A 26222-nucleotide genomic window follows, 5' to 3' on the forward strand; every position below is an offset into this window, starting at 1 on the left:
CTCATTGTGTCGGCAATTAGAAACCTCTTCTTTTTATTTATTTTCTTATATTAGCAACCTCCTTAGCCCTTAAGTAAAAATAAAATTGTAAAAAAGATTAAATATATTCACTTTTAATACCGAGTAATGTTATATTCATCTAAAATAAAATATGAATTTTACACTCACATTTATGTGATATTGAAATAATTATTGATTTTTAATACATACGTAGGATCCACTTAACATCATATTTCAAGCATTATTCTTTATAAGTTTATAACCAACATGAAAAAAATTTATTGCCAATTTGCCATCACCGCACCTGGGTAGTGGAGGTAGGGTCCCAATCAAGTAGGGCCCACTGTACTGAAAATGGCAACCATATCTGTCTCAAAAAAAAGGTGGACTTTTTTGACGTGAGGTCATGACCAAATTGATTTTTCCTTCTCTCCTGCTCCATTTCATTGTTTCTTGCAAGTTGTGTGAGCTGTAAAACGTAAAAACCAGATGTACGCACTGGGGAAACCATGTACAAGTTTGTGACTGTTAAGCTTGGTCCATGTTCATATATATACAAGGCAAATTTATTGCGCATCGTGGCGAATTTGGTTAAAGTAAACCTGTGCTTCAATCAAGATGCGATTATTGTGATTTTCGACATTAGTTAAAACTTGTGAAAAAAAAAACTTAGCTCATAAATTGTGAGGTGTTTAACGAAAATTTTAGATAATATAATTCATAAATTGTGAAAATTATTTTATATTTATCTTAAAATTATTTGTTGTATAAAATAAATTTCAAATTAATTATAATTTAATAAAATGAATTAAAAGAAAAAAGTAAACAGTAAAATAAAATTGCTCGACCTTTTGAAGTTTTGAATTTGAGAGTGATACCGCTAGTTTATAAGCGATGTTTAGTGAAATAGGACCGTCTTACCAAACAGGCACATTATTTAGGCATGGATTTAGAACCAAATAGGCTTTCTTTAGTTCAATTCGTGTACCATTTGGCAAAGAATCACTAAATTTGAATTCAAAGAACAACTCACTCAACCATTTTGTAGAGTTTGTGTTGAGTTTTGGAATCTTTGGATCCTTCACATGAGACATATTTTGAATTTACTTTAAAAAAGGAAAACATATTATACTGTGTTTAACAAAACTAGCCCAAAACATTTTGGCTAAATATAATTTTCATCCATCAATTATGCACATGATTTCATTTTCGTCCTTAAAATTATTTTTGCACCCAATTTCGTCATTCAATTATGAGAAATTATATATCTCGTCATTAGTGAAAAAGTAGTCGGAAAAATTATGTGGCATATCGAAAAAAATTTATTTGGCAAACTTTAAAAAACTTCAATATTATATCCCTAAACTATACAAGTGTGACATTTTTCCATCCCTCAACAAAAACAAAAAGTAATTATTTTGTTCCTTAAATCTCATTAAGACATCGAGTGGAGAAATAAAAAAATTAAAACCAAAGCAAAGGCAATTATATACTTAAAGCGAGTTCCTTTTTATTATGCTTTCCTTTGTTGTCATTTACTCTAACAATGAAAAAAAACCTTCGAGAAACAGAAATTGAGGGAAAAAAAATAGTTTAAAGATGAAAATGAAATCACATGTATAGTTAAAAAAATGAAAAGTTTTGTGTATATCCAACTTGTATTCCATTATGTATCAATTATGTCAAGTGGGATGCCATATAAGATTTTTCCGATGTCATAATTTTTTTGAGGAACGAACAAGATATTTTTCCTTGGCTGAGGGACAAAATTAAGAGAAAAAATAGTTTAAAGACAAAAACGAAACCTTTTGTTTAATTGAGGGACGAAAAATTATATTTATCTAAAACATTTTAGTAGCCACCAGAAAGAAACCCTCATTCTACGAAAGACCGGCCAGTGACACGGTCCAGATTCGTGAACTGAATCCACAACCAATCCTAAATCAGCACTGGCCACCCAACAAGCACTGTCCCCGACACCATGGTGGCCCTCAAACTGGCCGTTTCTCCATACAAACTGCTGCGCATGTTTACCACCACCGCCACCACAACCACCACAAAACGTAAACACAACGTCAGCGTCTTTAATGGTAAGATAGGAGAGAGAATGTCGCTTATTTATAGAGATAGACGGAGGATAACACCCTACACACAACTTCCTTATAAAAGGAACAAAGCAAAGCTAGGGCTTACGTTTCGCACCACCCATAACTCTCTGTCTCGCAATTCTAGCTTCTCCGCAGACAGAGATTACGGGTCCCATTCGTCCGGGTTGGGGTCGGGTATGGGATTGGAAAGCAAGCCCGGCAGTGTGGACGATTGTTATTCGTGTAACAACGACCAGAAGAACAAACTCGACCATCAAAATCAGCAGCAGCCCTTGCCGTCGCCTTGGATGCAAAATCAGAATAAGCAGTCCTCGAAGTTGCTCACATTGCCCACGATCTTAACCCTTGGTCGCGTCGCTGCCGTGCCTCTTCTCGTTTGCAGTATGTCAAATCTTCGTAGTTTTTTGATTCCATGTTCGGTGGCTGATGAATTTTCTATCTTTTCAAGTACTACTTGAATTTTCATGAAGATATGGATGCGAAGATGGCTTTAATTTTCCAATGCATTGTTGACAAAGCTTGAAATTGATGTTAAATGTTTGTTTTTGGAAGTTATTTTGGATTATCATCCGTCTCCAATGAATAATCTTAATTCAGTGAGTGACTGAATGCTAGGTCCTTCAAACAGTTTTCGCATTTGGATGTTTGGTATCATGCATGAGATGAAGAAAATTGAACTGGCAAATCTATATTATAAACTTATTTGAAATAGAATCCCAGCATTTGATGAGGCTATCAATTATGTTTCAACGTTTCTTTTCTTTTTTTTATTTTAGCATTTTATGTGGATAGTTGGTGGGGAAGGACTGCCACGACAAGTATATTCATAGCTGCGGCAATTACAGATTGGCTTGATGGGTACATCGCTAGGAAGGTATAGATATGAATTCCAAAGGAGGACACATTTTTGGGTATTCTTTCAAGTAAGTATTCAGTAAGCTAAATCTTCTGATGCATTACAGATGAAGCTAGGATCTTCTTTTGGTGCTTTTTTGGATCCAGTGGCTGACAAGGTTTGACCTTAGTCTTTCATTCTTAAATAAATTAAGTTATTATTTTCTGCTATTGAGACGATGGTCTTCTGGACTTATGAGGCTGCTGTGTTGAATTCAGCTTATGGTTGCTGCCACTCTGGTCTTGTTGTGTACCAAACCTTTTGAAAGTGCTATATTTGGACAAGTTCCATGGCTTCTAACTGTACCTGCAATTGCCATTATTGGTAGGGAGGTAATATATATTGAACTGCTGTTTTTTTTTTTGCATCTCCATGATCATCAATGTTTGTCCCGTCTAAATGTTTGAGTTGCATGCATAAATAGGTGTCACATTTGTGTTTTGTCATTTATGTTTTCATCATTTTAAATATCATGCTTCTGTCACCCACTAATCCCAAGTATACTTGTGTTCTTGTGGTAGTAGTTGGCAGAGTATAATGAATAGATAATAGATTACTATGCTTTAGATCTAACTAAATTCTTTAATCCAGGAATTGTATACTAGACCATGACGAATGCAAATTCTGGTTATCATCTTCTAGAGGTTTCTTTTGGACTTCGAATGGCATGAATTAATGTTTTAAGGATGTATGCATACCTTTCCCCCACATAATGTGGAGAGGTTGTTTCTAGTAATTGAACATGCATACCTTTCCCCCACATAATGTGGAGAGGTTGTTTCTAGTAATTGAACATGTGACATCTAGTTTGCACTCCTACAACTCTACCACTGGGCCACATTTTCACTTGTAGTAAATGGTTAATGCAAGTGAGAAAGAACATCGATTCGAACATGTTGCTGAGCGGACATGTTGACGACTAACTCATGATCTAATCTGCAAGTGAGAAAGAACATTGATTCAGACTACCATCTCTATCATAGAAAGTAATGGCAAACTAATACCTCAGTTGTATTTTGTTGCTAGTCTAATGGCCTCGAAGAGGGCCTTCACTCTACCTCCCTCTTGACCTCAAAGCTATCAACCCAAAGGACTTGTCGGCACATCATAATGCATATTTTTACATGAACTGCAATGATGGATATTATTGTTGCATGATGTCATATCTATTCAAAGGATTAGTCATAGAAGGAATTTCACGAGCTCATTTGAACTACAGAATGTGTACCAAATTAATTCTTTAACCGCTCATTGGATCCTTTCCCAAGGAAAAACAATTTTAATTATACTATCCATCCACTTGTTACCAGTTTTCGATCCGAGTATATCATAGCTATTTCAGTACATGAGGAGTTTTAATTTTTTCTTTCTATCTTAGCTTGTTACTCAACCACTGGGTCGAATGTCATGCAGCTCCAAAACTTTAATTTATATGTCACTGAAAACATTTTCCTTCCTTTTGATGTTCTGCCCTGTTAATTCAGTGCCTTTATCGATTGATGCGACCAGCCTATGGCTATGAGTTTTTAATAGCACTGGAGTGTGATTGACCTTGAACTGATATTTGACACCCCCCAAGTTCAATAATCCAATGCTCTGGTGACCAATGTAATATGAAAGGACATCTATGTTTTGATGTCAGTTGTCACCCCAAACATAAAATCCTTGGCACATCCGACAAAACATGTTATAGCATGATATGAATTTATAGATGTTTAATTCGTGGATAAATATGTCAAATCCAAATATTGATTCAATGAGCCCTGTGATATTTGAAAGTGCCAATTTCGCTGGTTATCGTGACTTGCAAGAGTTTTACAAGTGAATTATATTTTGTGAACTTGTTAGCTCAAAGAGGCTGCTTTGATTATAAGCATGGATTAGATCTGTTCAGATAGATGAATTTATCTTATGTGAAAAGAAAAATACATCAAATAATACACATACAACAACGCTAGCTTGACATCTGGTAATATGGCTACCATTTCAAACCAGTTTGATAGGTTTTTTTGGCGATCCAAATTATTATCTTTTGTGAATGGTAACTTGATCCAAATTGTCAACCCCAAACTTTGGTCTGGGAATTCTGATTTTAGTCTTTCTGGCTGGGTTTGGTCTAATGGCTTGGTTGGGTTAGACCAAATGAGCTTCGGGACATGGATACAAGGTTCTGAAGCTGTTGAAATTATTTGTCAAGTGTAGTACCATGAGCTGGGTTTCTTCCAAATGGCTGCTAAATCTGAGAAGAGTTGGGCGAATATTGGTTGTTTTCTGATGTTACCTTTTCCAGGGATAGTCTACGTTTGTTGCCGTTTGGGCTACCAGGGCCTCTGTTTAATCTTCATTTGGGCTAGCTTCTTTGAGTTTTGTAGGTTCTTTGCCTCCATTTAAACTTGCACAGCATATCTTTTGGTGCATATGCTGTAGAATGAATGCAACTATGATTCATTACTTATGTTGTCAACCTTAGTTGACTGTCAGTAATGATTTACTTGTTTATTATTGGTGAATCATGGACACTGTTCTTACCCCTGTTTAATGTATGTCGAAAAACTAGCATATTGTTTTCAGCATTTAATGATGATATTGCATTTGGAGGAAATCTAGGTTAAACCTTGTCCTTGGACTGAACTGGTGTGTGCCTGTGTTCCTGTGTTTCCAGTTTAACCAAGTTCTTGGCTTGCATGTCTTTTGTAGATAACAATGTCTGCAGTGAGAGAATGGGCTGCTTCTCAGAATAGTAAGCTTTTAGAGGTTTGTTATTTGTCACAAAAATTTAATCAATTGCCTTATTTTGGAAATTCTGAATATTCCTTCATCATTCATACTCACCTTCCTTTTCTTCCCCTAGGCAAGTGAACACTTATTTTTGTACTCTTTTGTTTAAATTATTGTTCAGGCTGTTGCTGTAAATAACTTGGGGAAGTGGAAAACTGCGACTCAAATGATTGCTCTAACCATCCTCCTGGCTACCCGGGATAGCAGGTATTTTTGTTTTTGTCCCTTGCATGAAGTTGATATGCATAGGTTGTTATTCTACGTAGATGAATGAATAATTTTTCTCCCTAATTGTACAGTCTCAGCGAGCCTGGACTTGTAGCCTCTGGTGTTACTCTGCTTTATATCTCAGCAGGGCTTTCAGTGTGGTCTTTATTTGTGTATATGAGGAAGATATGGAAAGTGTTGCTGAAGTAGCTTGCTAGGGCATGTGATTTGCATTTATCGGCGTGCACTCCTCACGGGAGGATTGTGTAACCTCTGGTAATGACACCCTTTACTAGTTCCTTTCAAATGGTTCTCTTTACACTTGAAAGCAGGATTCCCCTTATAAAGTTATCAAAAAGGAAAGCTGTTCTCCCAAAGTTCCAGCATCATTTGTTTACTTTGAGCTGAGTTGTTTTAGCAGTACTATTGGTTTGTTACAGGGCTCTTCCAATTTCTTACACAGTCAGAATTCTCGGGTAGAATCGATTTATTGGAAAACAATACTTTTTAGCATACTCGATCATTGAAGCCATGGTTGACTCTGAGTTGTACTCTTCCTATATAGTAGTTTAACGGATGCTTTCTTTGGATGAAAACAATGTTCTTTCCGAATGTATAGAGTGTAAATAAGTATATCATCAGAGATCAAGGCAAGCAGAATTGTGTTACTACATATGATTGGTTATTCGATGGCATGATGTCTCAATTCATGTTGCAAGGACTTACATAAAACATATGATTTTTTAATACTGTTGAGAAATATACTTTTCATTGGAATCGAATTTTGAGCACACATATGCCGCTAACCCAATTGATTATCAACCAAACCACCTCTCACTGGTATATAAAACATAATGTTCATGTCGGGACTAATGACTTGTGCTTGCTTTATTTCATGTGATAGTTATGTAATATCCTAGACTATATTTGTCTGTAGATACAACGCAAAAATATTTTGTTTAGAAGAGGTTATGAATTGGGGCATCTCATAAAATTTTGTACCTAGGACTTGATTCCTCTCCGATGTCCGTCAAGAAGAGGATAGAACGTCCTCCACCACCCCCGAACCTTCTCATTTATTGGATTCTTTGAGTTCTATGAATAAACAAGGCAAGACCGTCTCCTTTTAAAGACTTAACTCATGTTAACTGAAATTCAAAAGCACTGAGGGTCATTATCAATTATATATCGCCTTGGAACTAGAAATGCACCTCTTCACCTCCACACTTTTAGAAAGGGGATGCATGATCAAAGTTTTGAAAGTCAAAGAAGACTATTCATGCTCGTTTGACTAAATTCATCTCAAAACCATAGGTCATTAAGTCACATCAAGCCCATTTGCTCACTAAACCCAATCGCAACCCAAAAGAAGGTCAGGCCGAATACTTTCCTTTCCTTGAGAATGGTAAAAATTTACGTCAGAATTTTGAGTAGAGACCCAGTCACACGTAGACCTGGTTGAAAAGACACATGATCAAGCAAACATGCACAATGGTGCAGGAAAGTCAACCGTTTGATGTAGTGTATGCAGCAGAGAGCAAAACATATGCCCTTGGACTTGCACAAGAACAGACGTCAGAGCTCGGTCCACAAAATGAGAGTAAATGGGGACAATAGGTTGAAAAGAGGGGAGGGGTGGGGGTGGAAGGGTGAAAAGATGGATGAAACAAGGATAAACGAAAAGGGTGCAGGGCAATAGAGGAGGAAGATTGTTTTTGATGCGAGATTAAAGGGGAGGAGGAGGAGGAGAGGAAGAGAACCTGGCAGGAAAGCTTGAAGAAAAGGAGGCAAACGACTGGACTTCAAGGTCACGACAGCCATACCCTCATTCAAATATATTCCTTAAACTGATAAAGATGTAGCCTCCGAAGTAAAATGGAGAATATTCCAATGATAACTGGACGTCACCATGAAAGTGGGAAGGGACCCTTTGAGAGTCATTCATCTCAATCAATTCTGTTTCATACAATGTTTTCCAAAACGCATTTTTTTCACAACTGTTTTGGGTCACATCTCGGCCATACTTTGTATCACCTTCTCTCTTTCTTCAAGCTCTCTGCAACACAATGTCACCTTCAAGCTCTCTGCACCATAATGTCACCAAGAGCTTGATTAATTACTTGTGATGTATCATGAATAATTAGTTGTGTTGCATCCTTTCTGGACCTTTCAATGTCACCAAGAGCTTTATGCACTGGGTTTACTTTGTAAATCTTTATGATGTGAGAAAAGTTGCTTTTTAGTGTTGATTGTTAGAATATTAGATTTAGAAATGAATAAATGATACCAACCGACATTAATATTGGTTTCGACGAATACTAGCTTCACTTTTTGCACAAAACAATGCATGTTGCAATGGATCAAGCCATGTTAACACTGAAACTATTCGACTTTGTAAAATATCATCAGCAAATGGAGAATTCTTATAAATTCATTGTTACTTGCTTCATGATTTTGATTTCCACATGCTGAAAATGTTAAATTTACAGCATGACAACTTTCAACTTCCCCAAAAAAAATGCGGGTTTAACATACCAGATGGTATCTGCATGCTATGAACACTTTGAAAATGGTCTACGTCGAACCTTTGCTTTCTACTGCTTCTTTCAGCTTTCTCCCCAAAGCATACGCAAGAGGGGGAGGCACAGCATTTCCAATCTGTCTGTGCTTGTGTTGAATATTCCCTGCAAATTTGTATGTATCTGGGAAGCCCTGCACAGACAAGAGTAATTACAAAAGTTATGACACTTGCAGTTGGTGCTGTAAATAAAACACATAAGATTACTCGTTTCAATGGCACTTGAAAATCATTCGAGAAAATAAGGTACTGCAGTTCCAGATAAGTTCCTCACCAGCCTTGATATAAAGTAACCAGGATTTCAAAATTTTAGTTGCACAAGCCTTTCCATGTTTTTATTCAATAAGTAGCCTATCATCTCACTTTCTTTAGTTACCCATTTTAGGAACCTTTCCAAGTCCAAAGTAACACCATTATTTTAATCTGCTCCAAAAGTTTACTTCATCCATGACCACATTTAAATTCAATTTGACAATTGAAGTAATTAACTTACCTGAGATCGAGCACATTCCCGAACTGTAACAATCCTGTCCTGTTCTGGATGAAAGCACATTCCAACTTTGCCCATGGGCTGGGGATCAGTCACGGAGGTTGGAAAGTTTCCTTTCCAGTCCAACCTCCCAAATAGTCCTTTCCACTGATTGTGCCTTTGGGCCGTGTTTGGGAGGCACCAGGGGATTAAATCCACCACTTGGCCTGTGGACAACTTAACCTGCAGAAATGATATTAAAAAGAAGTTAAAAAAGGAAATAACAATAAGTGAATAGAATCATAGAAATATGTAGGAAATTCAACCGTGCTATACTATCAAGAATCCTGTCCATTAGATATAACTAATATGTCAATGCACCAGGCTAAGGGACATGAGCGAGCATTTTCCTTCAAGGGAGAAAATTCATTGGTTGTAAAAATCAGGGAGAAAAAAAACCTTCTCATCGGGGAGGACGCGCCAATCAGCACCTGCACATCTTGGTATTCTTTTGCAGCGAATGAGGTTAAGTTCATTCATCTCTTTTGAGATGTGATCCGTTAAAGCCATTGAATCTCCCCGAATCAGTCTCTGAAACCAGGATTCGGGTTTGGTCCCATACTGCAAACAAAATTACAGGACATAAGTTCGAACTGATCAAAGCAATGACTAAAGATGATCATGAGAGATGGTGATAGATTCCTACTTCCAAGGTTGCCTTGGAGGCACCATTCTCAACTACTGGCAGATCTCCGATAGTATCTCTCACTGTTATTGAACGAAAGGGAGCACCATTTACAGTACTCCTTACGGCAGCATAATGAGTATTCCCAGGTAATGCAACCTTGAGCTCTGGACTGGCAAAGACATGCATTGGTTCTGGCCATTCAGGAAGGTTTTCACCTGGAGCCGCTGCCCATATAAATGCTCGTTTTCGAGACTGTGCCACACCATAGGCTCCAGCTTCCAGTATTCCGAACCTAACCTGCAATAAATGAAAGAGACGTATAAACCTGTTGGGGCAATTATCTTTTCTTGATGTCAGAACACTGGAAGCACATATCACATCACATATGGGTGCAAGGCAAATATCAGTGGATGCTAATTTGCCACGAAAAAACAGCGTACACCCAATTTGATTAAGCAGAGAAAAGTTGGTAAAAAACCAAAAAGTTTCCCTTGCCTCAGGGTGATAGGATGAATCTGTGAGAGCTTATCAAAAATATTTTGGGAAACAAATCTGAATGAAAAACTGGAAGGATATTAGAAAACCTCTGGGTGCAGAATATACTAAAGCTGCAAATACCTGATAACCAAGCGCAAGGAGTGAAGTGAGAGTTAATCGAAATGTCTGCCCCTTGTTAAACGATACAAAGTTCCTTACATTCTCCAGAAGGAAAAACTTTGGACGGAAGTTGTTAGAATATGTAAGGGTAGTTCAGTCATTGCACATATGTTAACAGTATAGTAGACAGTGTTAGGGTTGTAATCGTTAAATGTTAAAGAAAGAGGAGGAGAAGAGAAAGTATGTGAGAATAAATTGACGACTACTGTCTCTTTAGTTTCATGGTATCGAAGCCGGGTTGGCTCGCTGGTTGCACATGGTGATCATCGGCTGCAGTTTATCAGTGCAAATCTGGGTACCTACATCGCGAGTTTCTGCTGCGCACTTCTATCGCGATCTGGGTTTCTAGCGCGAGTGTTGCTAGTATTTCTTCTCTCCTGGTGTGTGCTTCTCCTTTTCTGGTTGCTGGTTGCTGCTGTCTCTGTTTTAGACAGATTGTGGTAGAGGTATTGTGCGTGTGTGAAATTTCTGGTTGCTGGTTGCTGGTATTGTGCGTGTGTTAAATTTCTGGTTGCTGGTTGCTGCTGTCTCTATTTTAGACAGATTGTGGTGAAGGTTTGTTGGTGTGTCTCTGTTTTAGACAGATTGTGGTGGAGGTTTGCTGTTGTCTCTGTTTTGGACAGATTGTGGTGGAGGTTATTGTGCGTTGTTCAAGGGTTTGCTTGATTCTGTGTGAATCATGGCTGAGACTAGTGAAAAGAAAGCTGTTGCAGAAATCATCCCAACCTCGTATCGTATCACAGACAGGAAATTAAATGGTACAAACTATGGTCACTGGAAACGAGTTATTAGAAGATATCTCTCGGGTATTGATATGGAGAAACACTTGACCGAGGATGCACCGACTGAGCTGAAGGCCAAGGCACAATGGCAGAAGGAAGATGATAAACTTTTCACTTTAATTCAAAATACTATGGAAAATTCTGTAGATGATATGATTGGGCATTGTGATAGTGTCAAGGAGATGTGGACATATTTAGAAACATTGTATTCTAGTAAGCAAAATCTGTTTCATGTTCATGAGCTACTAGCTGGGGTATATCGTGCAGATCAGAAGGGACGATCTTTACTTGAATATTACACTGACTTCAAAACCAAATTTGAAGAGATGAGGACTTTGTATCCTATTACAGCTGATGTGAAGAAAATGCAGACCCAACAGGAAGAGGTCGCTGTTCAGTGTTTCCTTGCTGGGTTGGAGTCGCAGTATGAGATTGCTCGTACTCAATTACTTACTGATCCAGAGTTACCTTCCCTAGCTGAAGCATTCTCTCGCTTGCGCAAAGTTTGTAAGGATTCTGGTAATGACATCTCGGGAGTATCTGCTGTTTCTGGTGATACCTCTGCTTTATTGGGTTGGACACCACCAGCTGGTGGTAATAGGGGTGGTCGTAGTGGTGGTCGAGGAGTTCGTGGTGGTGGCCGTGATAATGGAGGACGTGGAGGTCTAAGGATATGTTATTATTGTGGTGAGCAAGGTCATTTGAAAAAGAATTGTTGGAAATTGAATGGTAAACCATCCATTTCTTCACGGTTTGCTAATGCCGTTACTCAGGAGGGTATTTTGCCTACTCCTACCGGAGTTGTGTCTTCTTCCATAGCATCCAAACCTGATGGCCATATTCTGATATCAGCTGATGAATATGCTCAGTTTACTCAATTTCAAGCTACCCAGTCTGCTGCCACCCTTGTTCAGTCAGGTAATCCAACTGCTTGTCTTTCTTCGTCCTTCGGTGATTGGGTCATTGACTCCGGAGCCACCGACCACATGACTAGCAATACAGGTATCCTTTCTTCATTTCAGTCCTCCCCCACTCTACCAAATGTCATTCTAGCCAATGGCTCAAATGTTCCTGTGCTTGGTAGTGGTACGGCCTCGCCCACTTCCACTTTATCTCTCTCCTCTGTTTTGTGTTTACCTCATTTCCCTTTTAATCTATTATCTGTCAGTCGAATCACCCAAGCATTGCACTGCTCTGTTAACTTCTTTCCTGATCATTGTATGTTTCAGGATCTGGTGACGAAGAAGGTTATTGGTAGAGGTCGTTTGTCTAATGGTCTATACGTTCTTGCTGCTGAAGCTTCACCAGTGCCACGGCCAGTTGCTTCCACTAGTACTACCTCATTCTATCAGCTGCATTGTCAATTTGGTCATCCCTCGTTACAAGTTTTAAAGCGTCTTTGTCCGTCTTTAGGTTCAGTGTCTCAATTAGAGTGTGAGGCATGTCAATTTGCCAAACACCATCGAGCGTCTTACATTCCTCGAGTTCATAAACGGGCTGCGTCCCCCTTTGAGTTGATTCATTCAGACATTTGGGGTCCTTGTCCTGTTATATCTCAGTCTGGATTTCGTTATTTTGTCACTTTCGTTGATGATTTTACTCGGGTAACTTGGTTATATTTAATGAAAAATCGTTCGGAGTTGTATTCTATATTTTGTGCTTTTCATGCTGAAGTTCAAACTCAGAATAATGCTTCTATTCGGATTTTACGTAGTGATAATGCCAAAGAGTATTTCTCTAACTCTCTTTCTTCTTATCTTGTTCAACATGGCATTGTTCATCAGTCATCTTGTGTTGTCACCCCACAACAAAATGGGGTGGCTGAAAGAAAGAATCGTCATTTGATGGAAGTTGCCAGGGCTCTATTATTTCATATGAAGGTTTCTAAGGTATTTTGGGCTGATGCTGTTCATACCGCATGTTACTTAATCAATCGTATGCCTTCTTCGATTCTTGATGGTAGTATTCCTTATTCGCTTATGTTTCCTTCTCAACCTCTCTTCTGTCTTCCTCCACGTATATTTGGATGTGTGTGTTTTGTGCAAGATGTCCGACCTAAAATCACTAAACTTGACCCGCGGTCTCTGAAATGTGTCTTCTTGGGATATTCTCGTCATAAAAAAGGGTATCGTTGTTTTTCTCCTGATCTAGGTCGATATTTAATCTCAGCTGATGTTACATTTTTTGAGTCTACTCCTTATGGTAGTGGTTCTTCTACATCTTCTTTTGTTCCCGAGGATGAGTTTCTTGTCTACCGTATATCTGAACCTAATCCTTCTCTTGAGTCTTCTCGTCCTCCCATCACTCAAACATATTCTCGTTATAGCTGGCACCATCCTTCGACACCTCGAGTGGATTCTTCTGTGGCACCTAGGACAGACCAAGACACTCAGCCTCTACCTGTCTCTTCCTCTCCAGATCCGAGTTCTCTAGCTTCTGATGCTAGTCCTGATTTACCTATTGCTCTCCGTAAAGGTAAACGATCTTGTACCTATCCTATCTCTTCATTTGTCTCTTATAAAGGTCTATCTCTTGTTTCTCGGTCTACTATTTCTTCTCTTGATTCTGTTACTGTTCCTAAGTCTATTTCAGAGGCTCTTTCTCATTCTGGGTGGAGGCAGGCAATGGAAGATGAGATGTTTGCTCTTAAGGAGAATGGTACTTGGAATCTTGTTTCCCTCCCAGATGGAAAACATGCTATTGGTTGTAAGTGGGTCTTCACTGTTAAAGTGAACCCCGATGGTTCTGTGGCTCGCTTGAAGGCTCGGTTAGTGGCAAAGGGCTATGCTCAGACATATGGTGTTGATTATTTAGAAACATTTTCTCCTGTTGCCAAGATTGCTTCTATTCGATTGTTTATTTCTCTGGCTGCTACCTACCATTGGCCTTTACATCAGTTAGATGTTAAGAATGCCTTTTTACATGGTGATTTGGTTGAAGAGGTCTACATGGAGCAACCACCCGGGTTTGTTGCTCAGGGGGAGTCTGGGAAGGTATGTTTTCTTCGGAAATCATTATATGGGTTGAAACAATCTCCTCGCGCTTGGTTTGGTAGATTTAGTGAAGTGGTTATTGAGTTTGGATTGTGCCGGAGTGCTCTTGATCATTCGGTTTTCTACAGACAATCTGAGCTAGGTTGTATACTTTTGGTGGTCTATGTTGATGATATTGTGATTACTGGGAGTGATAGTATGGGTATTACTGCTCTCAAGTCCTTTCTTCACACCAAATTTCAAACAAAGGATCTTGGACCTCTCAGGTATTTCTTGGGTATTGAAGTGTCACGTAGTAAGCAAGGTGTTTTTCTATCTCAGAGAAAATATGTACTTGATATACTCAATGAGACAGGGTTGATTGATACTAAACCCTGTGAGGCACCTATGGTGCCTAATGTGAAATTGGCTGCTGAAGATGGTGTTCTACTTGCTGATCCAGAACAGTTTAGGCGATTAGTTGGAAAACTTAATTATCTTACAGTGACACGGCCAGACATTGCTTTTCCAGTAAGCGTGGTTAGTCAGTTTATGTCATCTCCTCGGACATCTCACTGGGATGCAGTAATTCACATTTTAAGGTACCTTAAGGGTGCTCCAGGCCGTGGGATTGTTTATCAGGATCATGGTCACATTAGAGTTGAAGGAACAGGTCGTGGGGTTGTTTATAAAGATCACAATAACATTGGAGTGGAAGGATTCTCGGATGCTGATTGGGCGGGTTGTCCTATAGACAGACGGTCTACTACAGGTTATTGTGTCTTTGTTGGCGGGAATTTGATATCATGGAAAAGTAAGAAGCAAAGTGTGGTTGCAAAATCAAGTGCAGAGTCTGAGTATAGAGCCATGGCTCAGTCTATTTGTGAACTTATGTGGGTTCGTCACTTACTTGAGGAGATTGGTATGAAGGACTCAGCTCCTATGCAATTGTGGTGTGATAATCAAGCAGCTATTCACATTGCTTCTAATTCAGTGTTTCATGAACGTACAAAACATATCGAGGTTGACTGTCATTTCATTCGAGAGAAACTCCAACAAGGAATGGTTTGTCTTAAACATGTTAGGACTGGAGATCAAATAGCTGATGTATTTACTAAACCTCTACCAGGGAGTCGGATAACTAATATTTGTAACAAGTTGGGCATGATTGACATCTATGCTCCAACTTGAGGGGGAGTGTTAGAATATGTAAGGGTAGTTCAGTCATTGCACATATGTTAACAGTATAGTAGACAGTGTTAGGGTTGTAATCGTTAAATGTTAAAGAAAGAGGAGGAGAAGAGAAAGTATGTGAGAATAAATTGACGACTACTGTCTCTTTAGTTTCAGAAGTAATCAACAAAAGATAAGAATGACAATATCATCTCGCACTGGACCTTGCTCCATGAGCTTTGATTAAACCGATTCATTCCAGAAAATCCCTAAAATTAGAAGACAAGAAAAATTAAAGAGTACCGATTATGTTAGGCCTAACATACACCAGATTAAACTTGCTTTTGAAATTCGATATCTTGAGTGCAAAATGAAAAAGAAAAACTCGCATACTTGACAAGGAGGCCCTCCATTGATAAAATCCACTTCCCCAGGACGAGGCAGATTCTTAATCATGGATTCATCAAGTTTTGCAGCTAATTCAGTAGCTTCAGGCGTTGATATACAGTCATCTGCTTCGCCAGACGATTCCATGATCGCTCTGAATATCAAAACATCAAATGCCAAAAAGATGAGAATCCCACAAGAGAAAAAGTCCATTCACATAAATGAGGCAATTAGTTGTCATAGAATCCATGCTAATTCACAAAAATGATAACAAACACACAAAGAAAAGCATGAGGGTTAATATAACATCCCATTTTCACAGGGTTAATATAACATCCCATTTTCACCCAAAAAAATCCAGCAAAAATGAAGGAAAAAAACAAGTATGAGTATGGCACTTAATTTAGGGAAAAAGGGGAAGGTAATTATGTTAAATACATTCAATATGGATAGAAGAATCCACCTTAGGATTACATTGCAGTTGTGAATAAACATAAAAGCCTCTGGATGATTAAGTTTGAAGGCTTCTCCTGCAGGTTCTTCATATTCAATTGCCCACTTTGTGACCGACGCACCTGTAAATATTCAGTAAAAGCATAAATCAGATATTTTCTGATAACCTTGAAATATGTTTCAATGGTTCATTGAAACAACCAAAGTAATGCTACCTGCTTGCTGTAACCCTTCAGATAAACCACCACAACCAGCAAAAATATCTAGTGTTGCCAGGTGATCCATGCAGAATGTATTGCTCTCTTTTTCTTTATTATCAATATCATTTTCACCTTCTTTGCATTTCCCCTTTTTCCTAGAAAGAGCACCATGAACCACCTTTTCTTTTGAGGGATTAATTTTGATGTTAGCAGGCAGCTACAACAAACAATAAGGATAACGCATTACAAAACAAGTTTGCAGATCCACACATACACATTTCGTCAAAGGCAGAAAACTAAAAAAAGAGAATTTGAAATATTGAATTGATGATCAGAAGACTAGGTAATTATAACTGCATTGTAGGACAGGAAAAAAAATAAAGTACCTGCCTAACAGCCCCCGTGTCAGGATCATACAGATGTTCGCAATAGAAAACATGCTCAACAATTGCAGGTACATCCGCCAATGGAAGTTCATGCTTCTTTCTAACATCACATTTACCTTCTATAGCAACAACAGGAGCCGTCGATATTTGGTCACTGTAATATACCTGAAAATTCAATTATGAGATGCTCTTAAGTGAGGATCACAATGACAATTACCAAACGAAAGAAACAACTTCCAATGACAGATAATTATCAGAGGACCAATAAAAGGCTTGACCGTATGAAAATGTCCAATATTTAATTTCTCAAATCTATGAAGACAGTAAATTTTTTATTGGAGAAAAAGGAATCAATGATTCTGGAGCATAGTTCTTAGAATGAGTACCAACTTAATGTCACCTATGGTAAAGTAGTGTTACAGAACCCCTTTTTGAAATCCGAGGGTTAGATAAAAGTTCTTTCTTTTCTTCTCGAGTAGTTCTTCAAGTATGCTTTACCTCTCGAATATCAGAGCAGTATGCCTTCTCAGCTGAAACATCGTCCGGCCTAAAAAATCTCCTGACTTTTACTTTGGTTGATTCAGGGGAAGCTAGTCTCGAGCCTGTAGGCACCTCAATATCCATCAACTGCCCAACAACATAGGCACTTAGCCTCACATTCCTTCCACTCTTAAAAGTCTCATGTTCTCTACCATTTGTCCCAAAATGACAAGGAGCTAGATAGACAAAATCTTGAATATGATACTCAATTCCATTGAATGAAAAACCAGGCAAATTCAACTTAAACATCTCCTTCTCCCTCTGGCTTTCCTTCATTTTACAACAATGGCAAAGTCCAGTACCAAGGCCCATGGTATCATTTGGAAGACAAAAGAAAGCACCTCTTTCAGGACAGTATAAGCTTTTACAGAAGAATTCAGTTGGCAGTCCTTTTCTTTTTCTTTCCTCATGTCTTTCCCTGTCCATCTTATCCTTGAGGGCACTGGCCTTCCGGTGCTGATATCCCCAAGGTATCAATTTTGTTTCCATGACCACAGTTTGTTTAATGTCATCAAGGTCAAACTCCAGACAATCATTAGTCAAAAATACCTCCCTCTCATTACCGGCCTTACCCAGAACAGTCTGAGATCCTCTCAGTATAAGCCTACCATGAATCATCTTTCTCGCATCTGAGTTTTCAAACATATACTCAACGAAATATATAGAAGATTTGCCTGAGTCCACTGTTTCTACCAGTACAGTATCACCTACAGCGACCCTATCTCCACAGACAATGGCCTGCATATACAAAGCCCCGCCAGCAGATGTTTTTCCGACTGACTCTCCATTCCATCTGAGATCTTGACCAGTACCTAGCAGCTTTGTCAGTTTTAAAGAGTGTTGTGGTTTCTCCATTTCCTCATCAACTTCTATTATCTCTTCATCAACCTCTTCAGAATCATCCTCGCCTTCTTGTTCGTCTTCAACGTCATCATTCTCTTTCACATCAGGACAATCAGCCTCTTTTGTATCTTCAGGAGAGTAGTTTGAATAGAACTCTCCCCAAATACTATTAATCAGTCTTGTTGTAGTTGCTGGCATTGCCTTCCTTTTTGATACACTTGGTGTCATAGCTGCTCTTGGGTTCAGATTCACCTCCGTCTTCAATTGTGCCTTTTTCTTTACCAACCATTTAGTGTGATGTCTTTCTTCCATTTTGTTGCGAAGAGCAGTCACAAAAGCACAATTCTTGATAGGTCCAGGATACTCAGAGAGCTGTTGCAAAATAATTGGTCCATGAACAACTAGATACCTTTCAACAGCTGCCAGGTTTGAAGAAATAAATGCCGGGTGGTCCTTATCAAATTCCGAGATTTTTCTAACTATATTAGCAAAAGAAATTCTTGATAAGCGAATCTCCTCATCCAACAAGGTTATAAGACTGACAGTAAGTCTCGCAGCTTTCAAGACTGGTTTATACCATGGAGCATACTGCTTCGAGGGCTTCCCAAGTCTGTACCTAAACAAACAAAGAGAAAATAAGCAGCACTGGATTAGGGTACTCCACTATTAAGAATTTGAAAAATTCTACAAATGATAGTTATGAAGTCATAGTTGGGAGAAGATTTGCATGTCAGATTCACATAGGAAGCATGAAGGTTCCCTAGGTTAAAGTTTAACAGGCGAACATGTGGCCAAATAGTAGAGTTGTAGGGATGCAATTTGGAGGTCACATGTTCAATTCCTAGAAATAACCTCTACACATATTATGTGGAGGTAAGGCCTGCATACATTGTGCTTGTCCCGACCCCATTCACTACACACAGGTGTTGTTTTACCTATAAATTTCAACCCCAGCATGAGGTTCAATGAAAAATACCAGGCCAAATCGGTTCGAAGGAATATGAAAATCATTCCATGTCCATATTCTATTGTCCATTCTTTTATCGCACTCAGATATATTGGCATTCCACCAGCACTCTTCATGTCAGCGGAACCTGAAGCAGACTGATTGGTGTTAGCATCAATATTAAATCCACTCCCATCATCTTCCATCATAAGCCCGGACCCAAAGACTGTTACGTCAATATCAGCACAAGGCTTCATCGGAAGAAGCTCCAAGGAAATCAATCGGGAGTCAGAATTGTAGAGTGTCCAATTGTCAAGCATGCTTTTAGGAAGATGATCAGGATCATCCGTGTCTAGATCGAAAATAAGAAATTCATCAGTTTCTTCATGAGAGCTTGTGTAGTATGCTGGTAAAGGATAGTCATTTGCAATTTCATCCTCATTGATCTTTATGTAGAACTTGTTCGATGGAGCAACTGGACCCCTATTTTTCTTCAGTTTTGATTGCCAGTTCTCCTCCTCCTGCAGCATCCTAGCCAATTTCATGTCTTCGTCTTCCTGAGGCAAGCAAGAAGAAGAACTGGAGTGATTTACTTGTTCTCCATTGCCAATTCTCAAACTCTTATCCATCACATTGCCTGACGTAGTGCCTTTTACTGGCTTAAGACCTTCATACTTCTTTACCTCGTCCCTCAGGGCAACAAGCACAAGCAAATCTCTAAAGATTTCATCATTTTTCATGGATGTCTCATCCAAACCAATTAGCTGATTATATATGAACTCACCCTGCGATGCTATGAAATCCTTGATAGATATCTGATGAGGAAAATTCTTATTACCACTCATGGAACGGGCAACACCAGCAAGTAGTTCATCAATACTCTGATCAGGATTCCCTCCAAATGCCCTTGACAATTTTTTGTAAACTTCTATACAGGCACGTGCCTTTTCAAAGAAAAGACTAAAGGGCTTTTTGTAATTATTTGCAGGTTTAACACAATCATAATCTGCAGCATCTGTGGATACCCAGATGACCGGTGAGCCTTCTTCATATCCTGATATTGCCCACGATTCAATCCGCCCAAAACCTTCGCATCTAATACCCCTCTCCTTATCTTTGTCAGAACTTCCTTCCAGAGGCAAGATAAGACCTGAAATGAACAGGTCATCAACTTCTAACATCTCAACTGGCTGTGGCTTTCCATCAGAATCATGAAAGATAAAATTTGTAAGTCTCCTGTTTGGTCGAGGACCGTCCTGCACAGATGTCATATGTAAAGCAGCAATCTCATCTTCCACAATGATTCCCCTTTTAGTCTCAACAACTGACGACTTGCCTGACAGATGAAAAGGTTTCTCCCTAAAATCACAACAAGCAGCTGCTCGCTTTGGCATTTTCCTAGCAGCACACACATTTTCACTATCCTCTGGCCTTTTTCTGTTCTTCTGTAATTTAATAGCTATTTCAGTGTCAATATTTGCTTCACTAACATCAGAAGCAGCAGAGCTTGATTTTCCTCTAGTTTTTCTCGTCATCCCTGAAATAATATAATTTAGCCAAATCAACCTAAGGGAAGAATATGCAAACAGTTCAGAAAAATATCTGGCGGTAACAAGAAATAAGTATGATATTATAGGAAAAGAATCAACAAGAAGCTTGGAAAGGCAAGAAGATGAAAAAAAATAGATTGGAATGCCTACATTAAAAAATACAAATTTACATTAAAATACAAATTTTCGGACCAAACAATTCACCAAGAATAAGTGTGCTCCAAGATACATGGCAAACAAGAAATGAGATAAACAGACTAATAGTAGTAGTATAAGACAAAAAGCAAGGAAAGGAAACTTATATTCATTATATCACAAAATAATAGATAAATGCAGAAAACAAATATTGTGAGACCTCTTAAAATATACTTGCATATTCTTAAGCAAGTAATTTGTTAGATCTTTAACAATACCCAATTGTCCATCTGATATATGAAGATGAGTGAACAATTGGGCTGAAAGAAATAGTTAAAACAGAAAGCAAAGTGCTTTTCATGCATGTATATTTTCAAATATTTGCTAGGCCTAGCTTTTTGTTGTCTGTCAAATGTTCATTGCTGAGCATCAAAAAGCACAAAAGCACGGGATTCTCCCCAGCTGGTCTCAAACATGCAAGTGCAAGCTATCTTCTGCTTAACATCAACATGCCTGGATGAAGGAGAGTGACATGCCCATGTATATACGGAAGTACAAATGTGTTTGAATTGTCAAATCCCCCATCCCACATCGACCCAGATGAGGGGAAACAAAGAATCAAATGGCAGTTGTAGAATCAGAATTCTCTAAGCAGCATTAACATGTTTCATGGAAAGAACTTATAAGCTACACATAATGGGAAGTAGACTATTGCTTTGCTAAACAGTTTATTAGAAACTTTCTACAGTATGTGCACAGGTCATGGGGATACCATGGAGCACATTCACAGTACAAAAGGGAAGAATGACAATGGATAAATGGAGTAGAAGCAGAAATAAAGATCGACTACAAATCTGCATAGAGATATCAAGATATAGTGCACTTACGACGGTGAAATCCTTCTTTAAACCAGTTCAGGGAAAAAAAAAATTCAACCATAGAATTAACGTTTTTCACACAAGTGCCTCTTTTTTTTTTTGTCTATTTCGACCCACCAAATGTATAAAATACTATTTCCAATCTGATGGCTAATTGATGGATGAAGTGTACAAGATATGTATAAAATAAGGGACACAAAACAACTTCTGCTGTTCCTTCTGCATATGTTCATTCCTCAGAAGAGTCAAAAAGAATATTCCAAGGAGAGAACTAAACAGAGAGAGTAGATAGTGATACCAATGCAGAAAAACATACAATTGTGGAAAAAAACAGCAACCAATATGATGAATAGTGAAACCTTCAGCATACAGATTGCGGACCTTTTGATGAACTCCCACTAGCTTAGATGGCAAGAGTCATCAAAAAAATCTGATCTAAACATAGGACAACTATATGCAGCAAAAGATAGGAAAAAAATAAATAAATATAATGAAGCTAGGATGAGACTGCTAGACGGATAAAAGATGAACGAAGAAGAATCCAAAAGCATAATAGAAATGGTATTATGACTTCAAATATCATTACATCGAAAACCTGTTATCAGAAAACAAAGGTGAAGCGTAAATCTGTACTTGCACAAAATCATACAAAAGGCAATGAAAACCGTGGAAGAATCACAAAATCAGACGCAACAGTTGAACCCACAAATTTAAACAAAGCCTTGGCACCACTTTCACCTGTGTGATTTGAAGGGAGGTTATTAAATTATTTTTCTTTAGAGTATATCACATATTCCTTCCAATTTAGAAAATGCAAAGCTGCATAAAATCTCTAAAATAGGGGAGGAGAAAACAAAGGTAATATTAAACCAATCATTGTTCATGAATAAACATGTAAAAGATGCTTCACAAAAAAAATTGTGAAAGATGCTACAAGATATTGGCAAGCAGCCATCAAAGAAGCATATTTGTTGAGTAACTATGAATACAAGCATACAGAAACAAAATTTAAAAATCATCTGTGAAATCTCCTTTGGTTGTACCACCTTGATGCTCCTCTTGATAAATTTATTTCGCATTAAAAAAAAGAAGTGATTTCACGCATGCACGAGATACTTTTCCAAGAACTAGTTAAGCTATGATGTGATGATAGATTCCTAGAAGCACATTTCTTCATATTAGAATGTGACCTTTGAATATTATATTACAAACCCTGATTTTCAAATTCGAAAAACCTAAATTCCTCCAATATTAAGGGTTAAATAATGAGCAGTAACTCAGAACAAAATATTGCATGTTCTCGAGCCAGCAATCCGGCTTGTTCAAAAGGCAAGCAATCTGGAGAATATCTGTGGAGAGTCAAGACAGATAGGCGATGCATATGAATAAGTGCCAGATTATTACACACTCAAAAGCACTTTAAAAAGGAAACAAAAATCCACAAACTAATTGATTACTACAAACTTGGAATGCTTTTAAGGGCATCAGTATGCTAAAAACAGAAAGAAAGGTAACTTGTGTGCATAATCGATGTATAATTTATTCATAAGCAAAAAATGAATTACGGAGTAACCATATTGTACACAAAAGAGCGAGGAGTCCTTATTTATTATTTGTTTATGAGAGCACAAGTCTCCTTAATTACTTGGTAACATAAGACGCCATAAGTACTGGAGTAGAAAGCAAACTAAAGAGCGAGGAGTAAATGATAAACAGAATAAAAAAACATAAACATATTCAGCAGCAGGATATAAACTCAACCCTTCCTTTTCAGATGAGTTCTTTTGACTGAAAACACATTAAGAACAAGTAACAGGGGTAGACAAGAATACTAAAGCAATAGTGCAAAGAGGAAATTGGAAGCAATGAAGGGCCATATCTTCTCTCTTTTATTCGTTGAATGAAAAAATAGTAGCCAAGCCATATCTTCAAAAAAAAAACACTATGTATGATTACAAGTAAATCTGAAATCTCGATGCCGCTTGTATCAATAGCTCCATACCTTGCGGAACATCTAGAGAACAGACACCCCTAATGAACATGCAAAAGCATAACGACTACTGATATTGCATAACATTATCAAGCAAACAATCCATAATGTAAACATTGGATAATAAGCAAAATATGCGATGAGGATGAAAAAAAACCCATCACCATGCAACAGGAATGCATAAATATACAAAAAATAAACACAGATATTAACCCTACTTCAGAAAATCTCCTTTGTCTCTATAATCCTTTCAAGAGACGCTTTTGATCTCTATTGCATCACAAAATTATTCAAACATAGTAAAAAGAAAACAGATAACACTGTCAAAGTGTTGAGGAATAATAGTTGGAGGTTACATAGAGCAAGCCCTACGTTGCAAGATCATAGACAGCCCTACATCAGATGGAAAAAAAAAAACATGGAACAAATCCGGAAAACATGGGACAAATCCGGAAGTTTTGAAAATGTATACAGCCAATTCATACCTAAATAAAATAAAAAACACTCTCACTTGAGGGAACCTTGAAACATGCAGAAACATTAACCTCCGTGGATTAAAACAATAACACATCCTTGGAAAACATATGGAACAAACGGTAAATTAAAAGCAAATTTTCTAACACTAATTCATCCATCCTTAAACCAAGTAAAAATAAACTACTTAACAAATGAGTACATAAAAAATAATGACTAGCCCTACATCAGAGTCTTTCTTCTCTCCAAAAAAAAATATATATCTTTTTAATCTTTTCAAGATCAAATCATTAAAAAACTATACGAGAAAAACAAGCAAGTTTTACACTTTGCTCAAACTTCAAGAAAGAAAAACCTGAAATCATCAAAAATGCACTCCATACTAACATCTCAAAAAGTAACCCTAAATGACAAGTAAGAATTAAAAAACAGTAAAATAAATTATAAATATTATTACCTTCAACCCTCTCTTCCTCTAGTAGAACCTCACACAAACTTGCGATTCTCTAAAAATCAATCACTCTCTCAATAAACACACAACTATTTCACTTTGGAGCACACTCGCAAGGGCCCTTCCCCAGTATATATATACACACGTATAACGTATTCATTAAATCTGAGATTTTAGGGATTACTACGAGCACATACAAAAAAAGTAAAAACAAATTCAAAAGATACAAACGGCAATGAACTCACCCGATCCTCTTTTGTCCTTTACGTCTCCATTCAGGCAACATCTATATCCTTTCCACGAAAACCCGAAACCTATCTGGCGGGAAATGCAAGTATGACAACAATGGGAATCAATTTGAGAAGGTGAGTCAATGAAAAAAGTCGGTGAATTTGGATTATTCTATTTGAAAGTTGAAACCTTTACAAGTGCGGGAAAGTTACTTTTCTTTGGATTTTCCAGGACACTGAAAAAAAAATGAAAAACCCTAAGTGGCACGATTGTAATTAACCAGTGATTTAGAAGAGTCGGAAATAACAAAGAATTTATCACCGAATGATATGAGTAAAGTCTAAAGGTGTCTTATCTTCTCCAACATCAAGACTATCATTCATTGTCATTCTCTGCAGTTTTTGCAGGTTGAAAAATGATTGGGATGCTCAATTTATAATCCCCATTTTATAATCCATCTATGCGGATGTTAAGACACCTTGTCCTATGCGTGTTTATAAATAATGACTATCATTCCACGAGACCTTACATGCCCATTTATGATTTTCATGTGTGTTTATAACCACTAACTATCACATATAATATACCTTATGAATTGAGAGTAAAATAGAGATTAAAAATTGGGGTTATGTATCATTATTGTTCTTACAAGTTATTGGTGACTCTAACACATCATCAAGTGCAGTGGCGTAGTTAAGGAAGGATCAGGGTGGATGGGCACGTGCTCCATTATAGTACTGACAAAGAAAGAAAAAAATAGAGGGACGAAACGCGAAGTGTCCGCTCAATTTTATATAAAAGTTTTCTCATAGAGCATTCTAAGCTTCCAAAAAAACGAAGAATCGTCGTGATTGATAATACAATTATTGCATTAGTTTAGTGTATTGATTGTAATAAAATTATTATATTAAATTGGTGTATTGGTATCCCTACTAGACTAAAATCCTGGCTATGTCACTGATCAAACGTAAATTCGACCATCTCCAAAGGAAGATAACATCCCAAATGTGTCTTGCCAAACTCGAAATGAAATGTAAACAGTGAAAATGAGCATTTAATAATATTATATGTGTAGGTTATTTAGTGTTCGGGAGTGCTACGTATCCCTAACAAATTCAGCCATAATCATCCATAAAATGTAATTAGACAACTTAATAACAAAAATCAATGTAACTACACAACGTAATAACGAAATTCAATATAATTAAGTAACTTAATATTGTTATAGCTAGTTATGGAATAAATTATTAGGGATATATAAAACTTTTGCTTAGCGTTATTGGCGTTTTGGTTAGTTTGCTTTGCCTTGGTGTATTCTAATTTTTGTTTAATGATTGTAAACACTACACTGATGGGATATTACGAGATGCGTAAACTGCTTCCATAACATTACATCGAAAACTTCAAAATCTGAGAAGAAACCACGAGTGTTGTCAAAGACAACAAGATAA

The 26222-nt window shown here is 37.7% G+C and overlaps 2 protein-coding genes across 4 annotated transcripts; one reads left to right on the top strand and one right to left on the bottom strand.

The window, feature by feature from the left end:
- The first annotated feature begins 1872 nt into the window (after positions 1–1872).
- On the top strand, positions 1873–6735 carry LOC120006504 (CDP-diacylglycerol--glycerol-3-phosphate 3-phosphatidyltransferase 2). Of its 2 annotated transcripts, XR_005470026.1 has the most exons (8): positions 1873–2489; positions 2885–2982; positions 3071–3121; positions 3222–3335; positions 5701–5757; positions 5903–5988; positions 6081–6264; positions 6429–6694. XR_005470026.1 is itself a non-coding variant. In XM_038856559.1 (7 exons), the coding sequence occupies exons 1-7, from the start codon at positions 1982–1984 to the stop codon at positions 6196–6198; spliced, it is 1032 nt and encodes a 343-aa protein (XP_038712487.1). In that variant the 5' UTR covers positions 1873–1981; the 3' UTR covers positions 6199–6735. The 2 variants fall into 2 exon arrangements, 1 of the variants encoding a protein (XP_038712487.1); XM_038856559.1 differs by having other exon boundaries at positions 6081–6735.
- A 1157-nt stretch (positions 6736–7892) lies between these two features.
- LOC120006517 (DNA (cytosine-5)-methyltransferase 1B-like) lies at positions 7893–25148 on the bottom strand. 2 transcript variants are annotated; one of them, XM_038856575.1, is made up of 14 exons: positions 24786–25148; positions 19093–20599; positions 17232–18732; positions 16734–16898; positions 16363–16564; positions 16158–16269; positions 15701–15848; positions 15489–15576; positions 10342–10451; positions 9742–10020; positions 9495–9656; positions 9060–9278; positions 8524–8700; positions 7893–8072 (listed from the first exon to the last, which is right to left on the bottom strand). In XM_038856575.1, the coding sequence occupies exons 2-13, from the start codon at positions 20595–20597 to the stop codon at positions 8563–8565; spliced, it is 4629 nt and encodes a 1542-aa protein (XP_038712503.1). In that variant the 5' UTR covers positions 20598–20599; positions 24786–25148; the 3' UTR covers positions 7893–8072; positions 8524–8562. The 2 variants fall into 2 exon arrangements, with proteins under 2 accessions (XP_038712503.1, XP_038712504.1); XM_038856576.1 differs by lacking the exon at positions 24786–25148 and adding an exon at positions 24547–24740.
- Between the last annotated feature and the right edge of the window lie 1074 nt (positions 25149–26222).

This window comes from Tripterygium wilfordii, chromosome 9 (assembly GCF_013401445.1).
Source record: "Tripterygium wilfordii isolate XIE 37 chromosome 9, ASM1340144v1, whole genome shotgun sequence".
NCBI lineage: Eukaryota > Viridiplantae > Streptophyta > Magnoliopsida > Celastrales > Celastraceae > Tripterygium > Tripterygium wilfordii.

Bases quoted from the DNA above. Each gene is read 5' to 3' on its own strand.
- LOC120006504 (XM_038856559.1), top strand. From the start codon at position 1,982: ATGGTGGCCCTCAAACTGGCCGTTTCTCCATACAAACTGCTGCGCATG. The intron at 2,983-3,070 runs GTATAGATATGA...GATGCATTACAG, and splicing joins ATGGGTACATCGCTAGGAAG to ATGAAGCTAGGATCTTCTTT. The intron at 5,989-6,080 runs GTATTTTTGTTT...CTAATTGTACAG, and splicing joins CTGGCTACCCGGGATAGCAG to TCTCAGCGAGCCTGGACTTG.
- LOC120006517 (XM_038856575.1), bottom strand. From the start codon at position 20,597: ATGACGAGAAAAACTAGAGGAAAATCAAGCTCTGCTGCTTCTGATGTT. The intron at 16,565-16,733 runs GTACTTTATTTT...TGTTTGTTGTAG, and splicing joins ACACGGGGGCTGTTAGGCAG to CTGCCTGCTAACATCAAAAT. The intron at 10,021-10,341 runs GTATTTGCAGCT...CATTTATTGCAG, and splicing joins TCCTTGCGCTTGGTTATCAG to GTTAGGTTCGGAATACTGGA.